Source organism: Schistocerca piceifrons, chromosome X (genome assembly GCF_021461385.2).
Source record: "Schistocerca piceifrons isolate TAMUIC-IGC-003096 chromosome X, iqSchPice1.1, whole genome shotgun sequence".
Taxonomy (NCBI): Eukaryota; Metazoa; Arthropoda; class Insecta; order Orthoptera; family Acrididae; genus Schistocerca; species Schistocerca piceifrons.
Window position 1 is genome coordinate 199,230,398 of NC_060149.1, and position 21,437 is coordinate 199,251,834.

A 21,437-nucleotide genomic window follows, 5' to 3' on the forward strand; every position below is an offset into this window, starting at 1 on the left:
CATTCAAACACACTGTGATTTAAGAAACTCACTGCACATTCTCACACATAGTGTAATTCATCTTGCATAAATAGAAATTTACTTTGAAAGTAACACTTCTCAAACCACCATTCGCAACATTTTCCCATGACATATCAGGACAGTAAACATTTTTGACATCACACTCATTGAAAACAGTTTGTTGTTATGAAGTATTGCACAGTCTTCGTTCTAAAGCCTTTGACACTTGTGTGTGCACTGTTTTTTTGTTCAGGGTGTATAGGTGGAAAAGGAAAAAACATTCCCGGGTTTTTCCTGATTTCCCGGTTAAAAAATACACTTTCTCCCGGGCCAAAATATGCTTTTTCCATGTTAACTGACAATATACCTTCCCTCGGGATCGTAAAACTGATCAATCCTGTGAATGGTTAAGGTTTTATAAACCGATGTAGAACCTCCCGCCACTTTAGGAAACGAACATCAGAAAAAAAATGTGTTTTGGAAAGATCTCTGATGTGCAGCAACATGTATGCTGCATATTTTTGTATTACGAAAGTATATAGTCGAATTCCAATAAACACAGAACGTTAGTTTCCAAAGCATTGAAATCGTGAGGTGCTTTTGTTAGCCAATCATAGCTCATGTCATTTGATCTCGCCAGCCAATGATAGAAGATATTTACTGCATTTACATGGGGCTCTGAAAACTGTATTTAGTAAATTGATCTCCAAGTACCGCTTCTGTGTGGTCATGTAAACATTTCAAAACCGATTTGGAAATCCACTTCTGGTTGTCTGTTCTCCAATCCTGCAGTCGATTTTCGCTCCCATGTAAACACAACTGGTTTTGAAACGTGCTTGGGCTGTCAGGTTTCATTTTATTTTTAAAAATGTTCAGGTAATATGAACAGAGTTGCTTTTTGTAGAGTGAACAATAAGCAGAAATGTTAGATTCACTATCTACAACTAGTCTAATTGAAGAGAAATAGCGATTGTGCTGACTAAATAGCTGTTTTACAGGTGCCATAGTTAACTGCGCGAGCAAATCAACTTCAGACCTTAACGTGCAAACACGACAGCGAAAAACAGTTTCTGAAATTTGGTTTTCGTCTTTCGGAAGATGAGTCGCATGTAAAAATAGTGATTCACAGCACAGGACACGTGATGTAGTCAGCCTATAGTAACATCACTGTTAAGTTGTTCAAACACATAAATAGGAAAAGTTGATGGTTTAAATTAATGTACATAGTGTAGCAACAAGAAAAGCTAAGCTTTCACATATAACATTTGTCTTTTTTTGCATGTGTTGCAGTTTGATACATCACACAACTGTGCAAGTATTTCGGTGACACACAATGAGAGAATTGCGAGGCTGAAGATAAATTGAAGTGCTGGGCACTGTGTCCAGGAGAAACTACAGCATCATACATTCAAGAAGTCTTGGAGCTGTGTAAAATAGTGGATCCTAGAATGAAGGAGGAAGATAGAAGATAAGGTTGCACATCTCATGATGGGTTTTGCTGAGGATATGTATCAAGCTGTACTCCTGAAGGAAGTTTCAACAGCAGACGAATTCATAAAATGGTGCCAGTATATCGAGACAATGCGTCAAAAAAAAACAATTACACGCAAGAAGTTTGACTTCCAAACATTGTATCGATGTATGTGATGGAGGAAGCAACTGATTTCACAAGTGTTCTTCGTCAGATAGTGAGAGAGGAAGTTCAGAAGGCACTTGGATTGCACGGTGAGCAAAAAACAGAGATGCTTCAAGAGGTCATAAAGGAGGAAGTAGAAAAAAATTGAACCCAATCTCTCGTCCTTCATTTCCCTTTAAAACAGTGAAAAAGTTGAGACCCAGGCGGAGTTACGTTCCTACAATGCCACATGAGGAACCTGTTTGGGCACCAAAGAAGACTGACATCTAGAGGACCTAGGATAACCAACCAGTATGTTTCCACTGTGGACGACTGGGACATGTGGTGCGCTGTTGTCGAGAAAGGCGGCGGATATTTGATGACGGCCGTGCCAGAAGATCTTAGCTGACGTCAACTCTGGGACGACGAAGATGAACAATAAGATGCGAGTGCAGAATGATGTAGGTCACTATCGCCACAAGCCAGCCGCTAGAGAAGACGTTCCCCAACACGCCAATCAAGGTCTCCATCGCCGTTTAGGAGCCTCAGCCGATCACCTAGCTGCTGCAACCAGGAAAACTAAAGGGTGCGACCTTCCTTGGAGGTGAGGCTGCCGAAAAGAAATATCCTCTGCCGTCAATCACTACAAAAATGATAGAAAACTACGTTGATACCCTCATGGATGGCCAAACAGCCCAAGCTCTTGTGGACTCTGGATCACCATACTCAGTCATTTCGGAGAAGTACCATCACCAGTTGCAGAAAACTGTATTTGTCAACAACAAAATATCTCTACTGAAGGTGGCTAAAAGGAAATACGGTGGGACTTTTTGAAAGCTTCTCAGTCAATTATAGATTGTGGTCGCTCGAAGATTATGCTAGATGAGATGAGAAACCGTGGATAGGAACAGGCGGATCCAAGGGTGTGGAAACTATTTGTGCTGGATGAAGTGATCACTCCTGCAGTCAGCACTAGAAAGGTAACTGTCACATGTCATGCCATCCATAAACCCATGGATCTTGTAGTGGAATGTAAGAGAAGCATATCACTGAAGAATAACTTGTTCATCCCAGCCTCTGTCATCTCGCTTAAGAACAGATTTGGTGAATTGTGGATAGGTAACTGTCGCCAAAAACAGCAGATCCTTCCAAGGCGCATGTGCATAGCAAATGCTGAGCCATTAATTGAAAAACAGCTGAGTGTCATAGAAACCTCCCATGCCGAGTCTGTTGGCAAAATTAGCGCAACCACTACGAGACAAGATCTTCTAGCTCGACTACCACCAGATCTCGCTAAGGACCAACAGGAAAAGCTACTTGCCACTCTTCAAGAATTCTCTGAATGCTTCAATCCACAGGTGAAGAGCAAACTAGACAAATCGAAGGTGAAGCACCAGACTAGCACTGGAGACCATCAACCAATAACCCATACAGCATACCGTGTGTCAGCACCGGAACGTCGAATAATTCGCGATGAGGTAGAGAAAATGATGATGAATCACATAATTCAGCATTCGCAGAGCCCATGGTAGTCACCAGTGGTCCTTATCAGGAAGAAGGATGGCAGTTGGCGCTTTTGTGTTGATTACATGAAGTTTAATAAGATAGCTAAAAAGGACATTTACTCTCTTCCACAAATTGATGATACTTTAGATTGTCTGAAGGGGGCTAAGTTTTTCTCAACCATGAACATGTACAGGGGATACTGGCAAATCGAAGTAGATCAGGCTGATCGTGAGAAAACTGCATTCAGCACCCCTGAGGGCCTGTATGAGTTTAAGGTAATGCCGTTTGGTTTGTGTAATGCACCAGCAACTTTTGAATGGATGATCTTCTAAGTCACCTGAAGTGAACGATGTGTCTTTGTTATTTAGATGACATTATAGTGTCCTCCAGAGACATTTGATGAACATATAAAAAGAGTGAGGGCCATTATTAAGTGACTCCAACAAGGCGGACTGAAACTTTAGCCAAGAAAGTGTTTCTTTGGAGCAAAATAAATCAAAGTACTTCGACAACTTGTATCAAACAAAGGTGTGCGGCCAGATCCAGAAAAGGTGAGATCTATAACAAAATTCCTGATTCCTAAAAGTATTAGAGATGTGAGAAGCTTCCTCGGATAACGTTCTTATTACCGTCGTTTTATCAAAGACTTCTGAATCAAAGGCAGGCCACTTCAAGAGTTGTTAAAAGCTGATGCTAAATTTATCTGAGGTGCTGCTCAACAAAATTCTTTCGATGTGCTGCGAAAAGCTCTGATGACTGACCCTGTACTTGGTCTGTATGATGAAAGAGCACCTACAGAACTACACACAGATGCCAGAGGGTATGGGATTGGTGCTGTTCTGGTGCAAATTTCAGATGGAAAAGAGAAAGTTATAGCCTATGCTTCTAGGACACTTACAAAAGCCGACAAAAACTACTCAACTACAGAAAGAGAATGTCTTGCTGTGATCTGGGCCATGTGCAAATTTCGACAGTATCTCCAAAGAAGGCCATTCACAGTTAGACCATCATTTACTTTGTTGGTTGACAGGTCTTAAGGATCCAACAGGACAACTCACCAGGTGGGCACTACGTCTTCATGAGTATGACATTACCATAGTGTACAAAAGTGGAAGAAAACACCAAGATGCCGACTATCTCTCAAGAAACCCTGTGCATGACAATCAAGACTTCGATGAAGATAGTGACCGTCTCGCTGCACTCCAGGATCTCTCTGCTGAGCAGAAGGACACTAAGATCTCAAATTATGCTTGCCTTAAATCGGTCAGAGGATGTGAAAGGACAATTTAAGGTAGTTAATGGATTACTTTGCAAGAAAAACTTTGATCCATTTGGAAAGACGTGGCTAGCAGTGATTCCTAAACACGTGCGCTTAGATGTTCTACAGAAATTCCATGACACCTGAGGCCGGACATCTAGGATTTATCAAGACATACGATATAATCCGCAAGAAATTTTTCTGGCCAGGTTTATTTAGGAGTGTCCATCACTATTTGTCGCACTGTCGAGAGTCCCTGAGGAGAAAGGCAGTTCCTCAGAAACCACCTGGCTCACACCAATTCCACCAGCCGAAACGCCTTTCCAGCGTGTTAGGATTGACATCCTCGGATGATTTTCAATGTCTGCTAGTGGCAATAGACGGATTATTGTTTGCACTGATTACCTGACATGCTATGCCATTACAAAAGCCGTGGAAACAGGAGGAGGAGGATATTAGTGTTTAACGTCCCGTCGACATCGAGGTCATTAGAGACGGAGCGCAAGCTCGGGTGAGGGAAGGATGGGGACTGAAATCGGCCGTGCCCTTTCAAAGAAACCATCCTGGCATTTGCCTGAAGCGATTTAGGGAAATCACGGAAAACCTAAATCAGGATGGCCGGAGACGGGATTGAACCGTCGTCCTCCCGAAAGCGAGTCCAGTGTGCTAACCACTGCGCCACCTCGCTCGGTGCCGTGGAAACCGCCAAAGCGTTCGAGGTAGCCAAATTCATCATGGAAGACATTGTATTAAAACACAGTGCCCCAAGGTCATTAATTACGGATCGAGGGAAAGTTCTTCAGTCGAATCTTGTGACACAGATAAACCGTTGGTGCAACGTTACTCATCACACGACGACTGCCTACCATCTGCAAACTAAAGGGCTTACTGAACGCCTTAATAAGACCTGGGCCGACATGCTATCAATGTTCTTCAATGTTGAGAAGAGCAATAGGGATGAGGTGCTACCTTTTGTGATGTTTGCCTACAACACTGCCAAACAAGACACCACAGGATTTACACCACTTTTCCTGGTGCATGTGCTTGAGGCGACTATGATGATGGACTCTGTGTTTCCGTTACATCCTGATGACGTGGATGATGACTACATAGGCCAGGTGTTAACCAGAGCTGAGGAAGCTCGGCAGTTAGCTTGACTCTGCACGCTGCAGCCTCAAGGAAATGATCACCGAAGGTATGACACAAACCACTGGCCTGTTATCTACTGGCCTGGTGACCTCGTCTGGATCTTCACTCCTGTTCGGAAGGTTGGTCTCTCTGAGAAGTTCTTCAGGCGCTACTTTGGACCTTATAAGGTTGTAAGACAGTTCTCTGATGTTACTTATGAAGCTGAAGATTTCGACCCCGACACAAGACGACGAAAGGTCAGAGATACAGTCCACGCCCTTCGAATGAAGCCCTGTAAGGATCCTGCAACCCACGATAAATTCGTAGCTCCAGCGAAAGGCAACAAGCGGAAAGGTAACTAAGAGCATAGTAGCAAAAGAACTTCTAAGAAAATCACCGCCAGTGCGAGAATCAGTCATCAGGAGTCAGAGTATGCAGGACCTATGACTCGTTTCCGGACTAGGAGGACGTAACACCGAGACGCTGTTCTCTTAAGGACGGAGCAATGTCACAGAAGAAGCTGAGCAGCTCGGTGGTGTAGAGGTTATGGTACTAAACTGTTGCATGGATGGTCGCGAGTTCAAAACTCACCTGGACAAAACAATTTTAATTTCTATATTCGGTTCGAGTACATTCTAGAAGTAGCCACAAATGTTAAGGATCATTGTACATATATACTGTGTGTGTTCTGGCCAAAGGCAGTTCGCTCTGTGCTCTTGCACGTGCAAGAGCTGAATAAACATTTGTTAAGTGAAGTTTGTGTTCGTCATTCATCTAATTACACTTTCTATATAAAAACAAAGATGAGGTGACTTACCGAACAAAAGCGCTGGCAGGTCGATAGATACACAAACAAACACAAACATACACACAAAATTCAAGCTTTCGCAACAAACTGTTGCCTCATCAGGAAAGAGGGAAGGAGAGGGGAAGACGAAAGGAAGTGGGTTTTAAGGGAGAGGGTAAGGAGTCATTCCAATCCCGGGAGCGGAAAGACTTACCTTAGGGGGAAAAAAGGACAGGTATACACTAGCACACACGCACATATCCATCCACACATACAGACACAAGCAGACATATTTAAAGACCAATATGTCTGCTTGTGTCTGTATGTGTGGATGGATATGTGCGTGTGTGCTAGTGTATACCTGTCCTTTTTTCCCCCTAAGGTAAGTCTTTCCGCTCCCGGGATTGGAATGACTCCTTACCCTCTCCCTTAAAACCCACTTCCTTTCGTCTTCCCCTCTCCTTCCCTCTTTCCTGATGAGGCAACAGTTTGTTGCGAAAGCTTGAATTTTGTGTGTATGTTTGTGTTTGTTTGTGTATCTATCGACCTGCCAGCGCTTTTGTTCGGTAAGTCACCTCATCTTTGTTTTTATATATAATTTTTCCCACGTGGAATGTTTCCTTCCATTATATTGATATCATTAATTTGAATCCAACAATTACGTTTGTTATTGTCACTGTTGCATTTCGAAATCTTTTCTGTCGTCTTATTTTCCTCTTTCTGTTTTTGCCAGTAGTTTCACTTTGTATTCACCTTCTCCTTTTTACCGTAATCTGCTATACTATTTTATCCCGCCTATATATATACTCAATAATACGTAACCCACTTCCAAACCATAACCAAAAAAATATTTTTTTGCCGCTTTCAGCACTACCGCCGCTATAATATCCACCGTTTCTAGTTCACAAACAGCTCCTTTCACCTTTTAAACAACCATTACGGCCAGTTCTAATAACTTTCGCTTTATTTCCATTTCCGTTTTTCCCACATCACTGATCATTTTTAGCCGCTTCCCACAGGTTTTAACGCCATTATTTCTTCGTCAGACAATTGTTAGCCTCATTTTCATAATCTGCCACCACAATACCACTCCTTTTAATATACTACACGCAGTTTTTTCGAAATTTTCCCGAATTTCTCCGTCCTTTAACGTGTTTTGGCGGCAACACAACCACCTAACCTTTATGCACATCGTTGTCTACCAACCCAAGTCCAACATAGCCCATCTGTAACCAACACCTTTTCGCCTTTTTTCATTCCAGATCTGGTCTTTAAATATGTCTGCTTGTGTCTGTATGTGTGGATGGATATGTGCGTGTGTGCTAGTGTATACCTGTCCTTTTTTCCCCCTAAGGTAAGTCTTTCCGCTCCCGGGATTGGAATGACTCCTTACCCTCTCCCTTAAAACCCACTTCCTTTCGTCTTCCCCTCTCCTTCCCTCTTTCCTGATGAGGCAACAGTTTGTTGCGAAAGCTTGAATTTTGTGTGTATGTTTGTGTTTGTTTGTGTATCTATCGACCTGCCAGCGCTTTTGTTCGGTAAGTCACCTCATCTTTGTTTTTATATATAATTTTTCCCACGTGGAATGTTTCCTTCCATTATATTAATTACACTTTCTTATACGTGACAATATTTTAGCCTTCCATAATTATGTAAAGATTTTAATTCTCTTTATTGCTACCAGCCACAGAAATCCATTTTGTTCTTGAGGGCTGTAAACCAAGAGGAAACAGCAAACGTAAACACGGTTCACGTTGAGACTACCCCTCATCCCACTACAACTCAGAATGCTTTGCGCATGCACAAATCTGGCAGCTTGGGTGTGTCAGAAAAATGTTTCCAGGTACAATCTGGCTGCTTGTTGCTACTGTCGATACCACTCGTGTCTAGTTATCTTGATACAGCTAACAGTCGCACTTGAAGTAGCCAGAAGCGGGAGAAGGTACTGCTCATACGCGACTGAACTGCGCATGCGCAGAAGCCCACTGGCAACTGCTCAAATGAACCTAAAGTTAACCGCTGTGCCATAACGCCCATCAGAAACAGTATGTTGTTATGAAGTATTGCATAGTCTTCGTCATAAAGTCCTTGACACATTTTGCTGTTGGCAGACACTTGTGTGCATGCTGTGTTTTGTTGCTGTAAAAGGCGCATTTCCTTTGCAACTTAAGTTATATCTATTTCTTTTCCTCGTATATGTTTTATTGCTGCAGTATTATATTGCGGTAACAGGCTAAAGTGTAATTCTTTGTTAGAGTATCAGTTCTTACCAGTAAAAGCTACAAAATTTAACTGAAAACTAAAACAATGAAAAATTCCCGGAATTCTTAAAAATTCCCAGGTTTTTCCCAGTCTCAGGTTCTTCCCGGATTTCCCAGTGCATATACATCCTGTTTGTTGTTGTAAATGGCACATTTCTTTTGCAACTAAAGCTCTATTTTGGTGTTGTTATCTTGTTTTTGTTTTATTGCTGCAGTATTATTCTGCAGTAGCAGGATAAAGTAAAATCCTTCGCTGAAGTATCAGTTCTTACCAATTAAAATTACAAAAATTCAGTGGAAAACTGAAGCAACAAAAAATACCTGGAATTAAAAAAAATCCCAAATTTTTCCAAGATGAAAAAATTTCTGGGTTCTTCCTGGATTTCATGGTTGTCCCAGCGAATATACGCCTTGTGTAAAATGAATCATAGTCTGCAAGGAAAAAATGGGAAACATTGCTTGCAATAAAAATGATGAACTTAACCTGTGTGTGGTGACAACTGAGATCAGCCATGTGAAGTCTGAATGCTTCCAATTCATTCCAAAAATGCTGACTGTGTCTAAAAGCAGCACAAGTGGACACTTCCGAGTGGCTCCGAACCTGGGATGGGACCCGACCATTGGGTGTTTCGGACTGTTTGATGCTGGACTAATGGATGTCTACTTACTGCTCAAAGTTAGGTAAAATAAATCTACTGAAAAAGCTTTCTGCAACTTGCAGCAAATCCTTACTGTTACACACAAAGATAAATTTAACAGTGGGCTGTTTTTAGATTTATTTATACCTTTGAGCTGAACGATAATCATCTTCCGCTGCTTAGGAAATTATACAAACATGGTATTCATGGCACTATCCACAACTTGTCTGTCATATCTTTCTGCCAGGCAACAGTCGTTAGAAAATATGTCATGAAAGTAAAAGTTATGTTTCAGAATAGAGGAAAGTTAGTTCTGGAGTATCTAAAGACTCTGCCTTTGACCCTAATACTGCTCTTAATTTTTATTTTTATAAATGATTTACCATAACACCTGTCAGCAACACAGGCAGTGTTGTTAGCAGATGAGTTATTAAAGTACAGACATAATGAAAATGATTTGCAGTTGGAGGTTTGTGACAACACAAGACGCAGCAAGATGATTTAGAAGCAGTTGGGGAGTAGTAAATGAGAAGAAATTGGTATGGGTGAGATTTAGCAATTTGAATGTTTCTGCTCTGTTTTGAAGTGAGCAATAATAGCTGTGTGGGTGAAACTATGTGAGTGAGTGGTGACTGTGTTCTTTGTGTGTGTGTGTGTGTGTGTGTGTGTGTGTGTGTGTGTGTGAGAGAGAGAGAGAGAGAGAGAGAGAGAGAGAGAGAGAGAGAGAGAGAGAGAGGGTGAGGGTGAGGAAATTATCTATCCCTTCCTAAAGAATAAAAACTATAGTTTCCTACAATATGTAATCTAATTCATAATGTTTATAGATTGCTTAATACCTTTTGCCCTCTGTTCCTCTTCCTTTAACTTCTCCAGAATATTATGTTCCTCTGCCACAAACATCCGATCAATCATTATCAATTCTGATGTGTTTACTTCACGCTGAAAAGCAAACAGTATGAAATTCATAAGATGCATGGAGGGAAATGGAATACAGACACTTAAAATGCTGTTATATCATTACACATCCAGCTTCTCATGCATGACAACACATACATATCTGAACCAATATGAATCGTACAGATATAGTGTAATCCACAAGGGAAGATTGAATAAAATACTTACATAATTATAGAGATGTAAGAAAATGTGAATATAGTGCACAAAATTCTGATTTCGATCATTGTGTGACCATTATTTGTGCTAGTATTAAAGCCCTGTGGACTTATAAACACAAGCAGTAAAACTGTAATATCTTTACATATCAAACAAACATACTAGTCAGACCGAAGGTACAAAATCAACTGGGCTAGGGCTTTAACAGTAGCACTGATGATAGTCACACAGTGATTGAAATCGACTGGCAACTGTAAAATATTTACCAAAAACCTAACTTTGGAAGTAGCACTGTTTCATTTATACAAAAATGACAACAAATAACTTAACATTCCTCAGTATTTGGCTCTCCATTTCCTTCTTGTCTGATCTTATCATGGCTACCAGCCTATCTGCACAGATTCAATTTGTGTACTCCCAGCCTCAAGGCAACACAGTGCAAACTTATACTTATCTCCCCCCCCCCCCCCCCCCCACTGTACCTGACAACACTACATGTGACCCCAATATAAGAGGCAACACAGTGAGCTCAGGGGCCCTGAGGGCAGCAAATGGACAACTGCTGGACCCACCCACTTTACCCACAGTAATGTCAATCACTAATATATTTTATCAAAGTTTAACTTCTGTACTGATTCAAGCCAGAGAAATTATATCAATGATGTGAAAGGCATCACAAGCTATAGATAACACATCAGCATGGGCTGCTCTTCCTCCACAGACATTTAGACACCTTACTGAAAGTGTCGGGAGCAGAGTTCAAGATGTCATAAAGGCGAAGAGTTGACACACTTCATTAACATTCACCAATAGGTGCCCTGATACTTACCATCAGATAATACGATTTAAACAGGAACGAGTAACTGGAAGGAACACAGATTTATCTATGATAGCACAATAAAATACTTTTCCACTATCATTATGAAATTAGCACTTCCACAGACTTTCCAGTGTTGGAAAAATGCAACAAAATTTTATCAGGAAATTATTCCCAAACACCAAAACAGTCCTGTATTTATCAAAACCGACTACAGACAGCCAGTCGCAGATCAAGATTTTGATAAGTCTACAGTAGAAATCTCACTCTTTAATTATCCAAGGTTAGAATGGCAGTTTCAGCTTCAAATAGTCCTAAGGTTACGGAAATGAGCAAATTTCTACATTCAATTCAATCTATGTTGGATTTGCTCTAACAGTTTTACTGACATTAAATGTTTTATTATAACTGCCACTCCAGTTTAGTAGCAAGTCTTTCTGATGCTTGGTTTCACAAAAAAACAGTCTCCTATGCTGTCTTGACAGCTTTACTAGCTGTCTTCTTTCTACAGTGGCAACCCCTGACATCTGTATTTACAAAACTCCAGCTGTTTTCTGCTCTACTTTTCAATTATGCATCAGCATTCAAATTGTTTGCTATAAATATCATGTCCAGGAAAGTCACAAAGTTAAAACTAAAAATCATAGTGCCTTCATTTCAAAGGAAATTAGATGTAATGAAATGTAGAAAGATACTGACAATGCCAAGAAACTGTTCTGTTGCTGGCGAGCAGCAGATGTATAAGCCTTTTGGATCTCAAAATTATGGCTAAGACAAAGGTACTGCACGAAAAATGACGTCATGAAAAAGAAAATTATTGCCAAATGAAGCATGGATTAACAGGTAAAAAAACAACATATTACACGGCATAGTAGTTATAATTCTTGGGTGTTCTTGGGTGAAAATTTATCAGTTGATAACATAGCAGCTGTTCTGTTTTGTGAAGGCTTCAACATTTAGTGGAGAAAGATGGACAAATAGTATAGCACTTATGGAATGGGTTTAAATATTAAAATGCTACCTACAAAATGTCACACCTGATAAAAACGGTAAAGAGCTACTGAGTGTACTAACAGAAGCTGATAGTCATTGGTAGAACTGCCAAACCAAGATCTCTGAGAAAAACCACTAATGTCCCCATGTTTACTACAACAATCGCAGAAACACAGGAGTATCTGTAGAGGTTTTTGTGGTTGGTTTCATAATGAGGATTTCCTAAACACTGAAAATACCTCATGTCTACAGGGTTTCCAAGCAAAGCTCTTCACTTGCTGCACTCAATGAGACAACAACTAAGAAGAATCTACTATGTAACGTATCAGTCCTAATTCAGGCCATGAGCTAAAGAGTTACTGCCATTGGAAAATTGCTACTTCTGAATCACAATCACAACACACCATTGCAAAACAGATACGTGCCAGCATCATGAAGCACACTATATACTGGGTAGTTGAAGCTCAAAGTATAGTGTGGGAAAATACCTTAAAATTATCATGGAAAAACTTGCTAAATGTTTTGGAAAAAACAGAAACTGATAAAACTTCTTTCAAACTTAATAATGGTGCAGAACTCTTGCTCAATGACAGTGAGCGTTAGAGATGGCTATCAAAGTTGTTGGTAGCGAAATACAGGTCGACGAAGAGTTTGGTGATGTAAGTGCTACAGAGCAGCTTGTTTTGTCAATGAAATGTTTTAAAGCATTTGTAACTGTCATGGCATTTGTGGAGCTGTGGCCCAGTTTGTCAGCCCCACACAAAGGGAAACAAAAAGTTTTTTAATACTATTGTGTGAATGTATATACAACGATGAGCCAAAACATTATGATTATCTGCTCCATTGTGTGTCAATCTACCACAGATTCGACAAGTCCTCGATGAGTTCCAGAGATTTGTAGCACCAGATGTCTATGCACAGGTCACGCAATTCCTGTAAATTATGGGGCAGTGACTCGTGGGTGCGGAGCTGGCACCCAATAGCATCCCAGATGTGTTCTATCGGTTTCTGATGGGGGGGTTTCATCGATGAAAGTTCGCTATAATGCTCCTCAAATCACTGTGGCACAATTCTGACCTGGTGATGAAGACAGTTACGATGTAGGAAGATGCCATGGCTGCCAGGATAGACTTCAAACATGAAGGTACATAGGTGGTCACAATAATGTTTACATAGTCCACAGCTGTCTCCGTGTCTTCGATTACTGCCACAGATACAGTGGAAGCTCAGGTGAATGTCCTCCATACATAACACTATCGGCTCGTGTCCGTAGCACAAGGCACGTTTCAAACATGATTCACTCGCATAATGGTGTAACTGGACACAACCATTGAACTGATACAGCAAGAAATGTGATTCGTCCAATCGGGTATCATATTTACACTGATGCACAGTCTAGTGTTGATGATCCTGTGCCCACTGAAATTATAACTGATGACGGTTGGAGTTGATGTAAGAAAGTGTAAGGGTCGTCTGCTGCAGAGCCCCACATTCGACAATGTACACCAAATGGTGTGCTCTGAAAAACTTGTGCCTGCACTGACACTGTACTCAGTAGTGTGGATGTCCGGCAGCTTGTTGCCTATTCATGGTTCTACCATCCTTTGACCACTTTTCGCACGTGCTTATGACAGTAATACACAAACAGGCAACCAGTGCAACCATTTCCAATATGCCACTTTTCGTACACTCAGTCATAACAACATGTCCTTTGTAAAAGTCACTTATCAAAATGTTATGGCTCATTGGTGTCTGTATGTTTCAGTGGTTCCGTATACAATTTAACATTTGTTTATTACTACCATTAGATATATACATATCAGTTCTTTCAGAAAATGATGTTTTATCCTTCAATTATGTACAGATGTCAATTGCACACTGTACCTTCCAAATTCAAAGTCTTTGTATCACGTGAGGTTGTTCATGACCTGAGCATCTTCGATAGTTGGTGTTCTACAGTATTTCACTTGAAGAAAATCCTTTCCCTGGTAAGTGAAGTGTTTCTAGCTTGTATGTTCTACACGGAAACTACATCTAGCCCAGATGCTTGTTCCTCTGTTTTCTTTTCCTTCCTAGGTGAACTTTTGGAATATTAATTTTAACAATGTTGATTTACATAGTACTGCTGCTGAATTAATCAGTTAGTCAACTTAAAGAAAATGAGCCATTTATATAGCATATAACTAATATTATGAGGTTACAATGAAATTGCAATGGCATATTAGAAATCAAGCCACTCAAAGTGACCACAAGTTAATTATTTTTCACAGATTAATGCAACGTAATTGATTTAGCTGTGATGATATCACAGAATGCAAGACAGAAACATTGGAGAGCATTATAGCAATACCTGCTTAGTGTTACAGGTTGTTACACAATATTGTCCATTAGCCCTACCTTTAGGAATTGTCATCAACACGAATGCTATGATTATCCATTTCATTTCAAGAAATAAACAATGTAACGAGTAGTTGTGAGGTAAAGCTACAATACTACTACTTCCAAGGGAATAGTCACACAGTATGAGAACTAATTTTACATTTATGGGCCAGATACAAGAATTAAAATATTGAGCATTTGATAAAGCAAGAATTCATTCCAATACCTGCCATACTCCCATCTTCTGTTCAACAAGAAAAACAAAAATTGTTGCTGCTCTTATCATAAGTATGACCGAGTCATTTAGATGAACTACTTATAATGGAATGGTCCAATAAGACATGTCGAAACCTACCCTGAAATTTGTTACACAGGAAGAAAACAATGAAAGAAATGTACTGCCAAAATTTTAGCTGCTAAGAGGCACTGCTAGTATTTTGTAAAAATGTTGAAGTTACACATTTTTGCCATGTGAATAACAGCTTACAACAGCGGTTTGCACAGCCCTGCCCACCTAGCGCGCAACTCGGTGAATTACTCATGCAGCACCAACACAGCGGAATTATCTGGAGTTGACAGACACCAATGTTAAGCATCTCAAGCCTGGTATACTATGGAGCGAAAGGAAGCGAATCCATGCAAATAAACATTTGCATAAAATTCACAACAATGCACTTGTATATGGGTAGAATTGTTTATACTAGAGGGAACAGAACAGAATAAGAGGTAGCGAACATTGCCTATGAATGCTGTGTTATTAGTTTTTGGAGCTAATATTTGGCATACAGGATACAAATCTATCTTGTTACAGCCACAATGCAAAACTTTGCTATTTAGTGAGGACTATTTTGCAAGGCGAGCACACTGTTCTTGACGGAGTATGCAAAATGGCGCAGGGAAGAAAGAATTAAAGTGTCTCAATTTGTATGGAAGTGTGACGTGTGGAGATCGTGCACTTTACATGGACTTCCATTTCCATCTCTCCTTATCACTGGTCCAAAATTTTCCTTGTATGCCGGCTGGCATTTTCCCCTTGCTTCTCATTAGCACTGGGGGGAAATTTATAAACAGAACACTAATTACCAGCATAGAGCACCATCTCAAGAGCTGACAAAGCTAGCATTTCCATTACATGTGCAAGGTTTACTGGTTCTTTAAAAAAAAAAAAATAAATAATAAAAAATAATAATAATAATAATAATTTTAACAAAAATGGTCTAGTGGCAAAGCACGCACTTCATGATCCATGGAGTGCGGGGTCAAATCCTGTTTAGTCCACAACTTTTTTCACTATGATTTTTAACCGAGCATTCACCTCTCACAGATGTAGGAGTGGCCACGAAAGACATGTGGTTTGGACTCCACGTTACACTCCAGGTCTCCATATTCCGATATGTAACTGGGGAAAGTTAAGGACACTTAACTAGCTGCAGTGGCGTCCAGTTGAAAGATCTGCAAGTAATTCTGATAAAAGAGGTTACCAGAGGAAATAAAATCATGGCAGTGTTTGATGTCACAGACGACTTCCATAATTGAGGACTTGTAATTTGTTGAAATGAAATGTGTCTCGCAGTACTACATTTTATAACAATTCCTGTAGACCATTCTTTATAATAATGTCTGAATGTTGTACATTTGACTGTCAGTGAAACAGTTCTTTGTTTATTCCCTGTAGTCGTCACAAAAATGCGAAGTGTGTATTGAATCAGAAAAACGAACACGTTTCTTGCACCAGGCACACCGAACAAAGGAAAAATTAATGCAGTCAGGCACTTTGCATATTGCACTGCATATCAGGCCTACTTGATCAGATTCGTAAAGCGTAGAGAAGGAAACTGGTAATGCACAAGTGACTGTTCCGCAAATACTGTTCCGCCGATAAACGTGAAACGAGAGAGATATATCAGAAATTATGTTGTCTGATAATTTACTGAAAAATGCTTTCCATCCTTGAAAAAATTCTTTATTGAGGGGTTGAATCCCACTAGTAGTTCCAGGTGGAATCCACATTACATCTACACATTTTTCGTCTTCCTCCACAAAAACAGATGCGTCGTTATGTCCAGACCATGAATCCAACAAAAGTAATGAATTAGTTTCTCCAGCTGGTAGGAATACGTTTCAAATGAAATGTTGAAAATTATTCTTTCCCATTTTTCCAGATTTTGATACGTAGATTACAAGATTTTTGCAACTAAACAGTCCATTTTTTTTATTTTTGGTCCTTATTTGCCCTGCAGTTCTAGAGACAGATATACAGCTGCGGAGACAGTAAACCACTCATACTTATCAGTGGCATTATCGTATATGAATGTGTCATTGTATTCATTGATTGGACAACTGACTCCGCCTTTTTTTCATCCTGAAATGATAAAGTGCAGTGTGTATGCAATTCTTTCATGAAATCTGACTGATCAGCATTATAAACAGCAGTTGCAAGGATAACTGGCAGCTGTTCTACATGTTTATGAGACTTAAACTTGGTAATTTTGTGATTTCCTGTTCTGTGCGATTTCTTGAAACTGCGTAGCCAGGTCGACAAAGTCTGGAAATTAGTAATGTTCATGTCAGATGCAATTTGAAGGGCCCAGTCTCGTAGGTATCTATCGGTAACGATGCGCAGGCTCTCACGAGTAGTTCTAAATCTTTTGCACAGCTTTTCATTCAGCTGACTTTGGGTTTCTGTTTGGCGCATATTTCTTACTTAATGTAATTCATTCTTCCAGATGTACAGTGCACGTACAGATTTTACGAAATGAAAACTCCTTTGCACACTGCTTAACTTCAAGTGTTTTTTCCCTCCATCGTTTAATCAATATTTCACTGCCTTTTCTTCGTCGCTGAGAGCTGTTGCAGTATATGTTTATTTTAAGGCTTGGGAAGTATTCTTCTTCAGAACTGTTACTGGCACTACTGACGTCATCTGAAACTACAACTCATGGAATTGTCACAGATATTTTCTATTTCTTTTAACGTATCCACACTTTCGAACAAAATGTCGTATCATTTGAATGAATGTCAAGGAAATCAATTAATAAATGACACATATGTATGTCCTCAGGAGAAGTAAGTGATTTCGGTTGGAAACCATGCTCTTCACATTTCATCATTGCTAAATTGAGAACGTTAACTGGATTCCACATTACTGTGGAACTAGGAAGGGGGGGGGGGGGGGGAGGGGGGGGACAGGCATGTCTCACGAAAGCACAATAAATATTAATTCAGCTTTATCTGTAATTCCAATACTTACTAATACTGCAAAAGGCAATTGATAATTTGTAATAGATGTTACCTGGGTGGCTAATTTGAGAGAATAGTGACTGGGTACTGTACTGTCAGAGAAACTATCAACGAACGGTAACCTGAAATGTCCTTTCCAAATTACGATCGGGTAGTGTCGTGTTTTCTGTTTACAAATGTACCGTTGTGTGTGTGTGTGTGTGTGTGTGTGTGTGTGTGTGCGCGCGCGCGCACGCGTGCGCGCCTTGTTGCGCATGCGCAGTTGCTATAGTGCACATTTCTACTGCCGCCTGGTGCACTACAAATTTGACAATTTTCAGCTTTTTTTAAAATACTTACAGTGGATCTTAGTAGCTAAAATTTTGACAGTGCTCATTTCTTTCTTTGTCTTGTTTCTGTGTAATAACTTTCAGGGTAGGTTTCAACATGTGTTACTGGACCATTCCCTTGTCAGTCGAATCTATACCACCACCGACTATCATCATCATTTCAGATATTAGTTACGTTAGGAATGGGAAAAATGACAAAGACTGTAACTGGAAGACACTAGAAAGTAGAAAGGTTAAAAGTTCAATGTCTGATCATCAAGGGAGGGAGACAGGATGATGTGTGTGTGGAAGGAGGGATGAGGGTGGGAGAGGCTTGTTACACAGCTTCCTTAAGGAGATACAGGGAATTGGTTGGATTTAGGAAAATGGTCAGCTGGATATATGATCCACACACCTTCCGATTACAAGTCTAGCAATTTTACTTAAGTCAACTCATTACATCCTAACATTTTCTTCAAAATCAGTGCAATTAGACTGCAGAAACTTGCCTGACTTGCTACATTCCTCAAAGGGTGGAATCTTGAGATGTCACTTTCACCTCAATGTAATGTTATTTTAAAGTGCAAATCACAAATACAACATTTCTTCTAGTTTCTTGTAACTTTCAAGCATGGTATCCTAAAATTACGAATGCAATAGCCTGACAGTGCAAATAATGAGGATGACTTAATGACCAATTAATTAAACAGAAAATACAAAAATTCCTTTCATAAACAGCAGTACAATTTCACAGAACTATTTCCTACAAGTTAAGAAGGGAAACACAAATTCCTTCTCCTCATTTAGAAATATAATACATGTCCATCAATTGTTCACATGCTTACCATGCTCTCCATCAACAGCAAATAGTTGTATTTATTCATCATTTGCCGAAATTTATCTAACAGGTGTTTCGCAGTTGCTTCAAATATTTCATCAGCTTTCTCCAAATCTTTCTGGCTCAAGACCTTTTCATTATACACGTGATACCGAATAAGGCGCTTACATGCATCGCGAGAACTTGAAAAAGGTGTCTGCACATCAGGCATTGAAGCTTCAGTTTGATCAGTTTTCAGCTGATGTTCAATGCTGTCAATCAAGAGTTGAAAAATAAATTAACAATCTATAAATGCAGTTCACATCGTTTGTTTCACAAATATACATTTTATTTAACAAATATTATAACAGTATATTTTCACAGAAAAATTATTTACACAATTTAATTTGAAACATGACCCTCCAATGATTTCACAATGGCTTTGACGTTTGCCTCAATTTTTATCATAGAAAAACAAAAAATTGGCTTTAAAGTGTTATTGGTCAGATCCTATTCTATGATTATTTAATGTTCCATTATGTAAAAAGTTGGTTCACATATACAGGATGTCTCTTCTTAAAGAGACATCAGCGCATTTTCTCTGGTGTTTTGGCAGATATTTGCAATGTTTAGCCAGAGTCAATCCAAACAAATATCATTCATCACATTTCATATGACACCCTGTGTCAACAAAAAGCTTCAGTTTGTTTCCTACTGCAAAGAAAATTATTTTCATAGTGAAATTATACGTTCCCATTAGATAGAGTGGGCTTAATGTTAGTCTTGTGCGACATTAATTTTATAGACATGTATCCAGCACGAGGAATAACCAGTACTCCAGTAACGACTCATGTGCAGTCCTGGCGCATGCTGACTGCTACTGCCATGCAGAAGCACTGCTCAGTTGCTGCCAGATTACTGGTTATTATTATTGTTTTACTGCCCCTGTTAATAGATACTGATAAAACAAATAAGGCACTAGGCCAATTTGGGACCACTCTATTGAATGGGCACATAAAATTCCACTATAAAAATAATTTTATTTGTAACAGGAAACAAATCTACACTTTCCATCAACAGTGGATGTTGCATGAGAAATGCAATGTGCAGCATTTATTTGGACTGACCCTAGCTACACAATGGGGGGGAAAATAATGCAAACATCTGCATAAATACCAGAGGAAATGTGCATGATGACTCTTAGGGAGGGACGCCCAGTATAAGTTGACCCAAAGAGCCTCCCACATTTTAGTTTACTATCTACCAATAACTTATAATCATTTCAATCAACATGGACTCAAAAGGACTAAATTATACAAGGGCCTGCTCTCTCCTTTTCAGTAGGGGGGAAAAATAAATAAATAAATAAAAAATAAAAAAGTGAGAGCCAGGTTGCCATCAGATCAATGGCGGGCTGCAAGTGGTCCAAACTCTGTGCATCCCTGTTCTGCGTAATTCCACATCAGTTCAATGCAAGATACTAACATTTTCTACTTGACAATCTCGGATTTCTTTCACGTTTTGGTGGTTTCACTGATCCAGATATGAAATGGAAAACTACCAATTTGTAGAGGTATATGAGAATTGTGGAGAAAATTATAGGTTTGCAAAGTTTGGAAATTGTGTGAAATTTACTTGTCTGTCTATACATAAATGACTAGAATTCTGGTTCTAATCCGGATACAGCAATGCAACTTATATCATTGAAAAATTAACCAGTAGAGCTTCATGGTGATTGCAATTCATAAGGAATGTCATACAAAAATAGGGTTTACATTACTGTGGCGGTATTATGAACCATTTACAGAGTAGCTTCAATGTAAATGCAATAAAACTGGTTACATCTCTTTTCACACGTCTCCAGTAATTAAAATATTAATGTTCGACTGATCTGACAAAGGGAAATGGTATGTCCTACCAGTTGGTGTCACTGGATCCAGTCTTCTGAGAATGTCACATCATCTTATAACACAAACGCCTAGTATCGCAGGAAACACAACTGATGAAGATGGTCCATGTAGATGCAAGATGCTGTTCTGTTTCTTCGTAAGTTTGTAAGACCTGTGCAACCCATCAATGACTGTCATACATAGCTGCAACATATCCATGTATGTTTGTTAATTTGTTAACAGCATTTCTTTCCAAATAGGAATCAGTGATTGTTCTCTGCCCACGAAAGAATGCAATATTTACATTTGGATACGTATCTTTGAAATATGCATACAATTCTGTAAGATTGTGCAACCCTGGCTACTTATGTATCCTAACTCAATTTTCTTTCACATACACACAGTCTTTCCTTTTTGGCATCACACAGCCTCACATCATGATCACATGTAGCTGAACAGTCTTTTCACAATATGTCTTACCCGGCTTTGAATTTGGCATCACTAAAATACCACGTTCTACTACTAACTGTTTTGGTCTTGGCACCATGTGATCTGAAGTGGAAAATTCTTTCATAGTTTTCCATATACTCCAGCTCCTTCGAAGTGATGTCAAAATCCGTATTGTCATACATACATACAGATATTGTGAAACTTATCTTTCCGCTGGGCTATGATTTTTCTTTCTCCA

At 39.6% G+C, this 21,437-nt stretch overlaps 1 protein-coding gene across 1 annotated transcript in view; it reads right to left on the bottom strand.

Annotated features, from left to right (window-relative positions):
- LOC124722247 (serine-rich adhesin for platelets-like) overlaps window positions 1-21,437 on the bottom strand; it is a 218,441-nt gene that overhangs the window by 16,163 nt on the left and 180,841 nt on the right. Inside the window, exons 14-15 of the mRNA XM_047247437.1 lie at window positions 18,889-19,132; window positions 10,030-10,132 (exon numbers count right to left, since the gene is read on the bottom strand). Of these exons, the coding sequence (XP_047103393.1) occupies window positions 10,030-10,132; window positions 18,889-19,132 (347 nt within the window). The remainder of the gene's footprint in view (window positions 1-10,029; window positions 10,133-18,888; window positions 19,133-21,437) is intronic.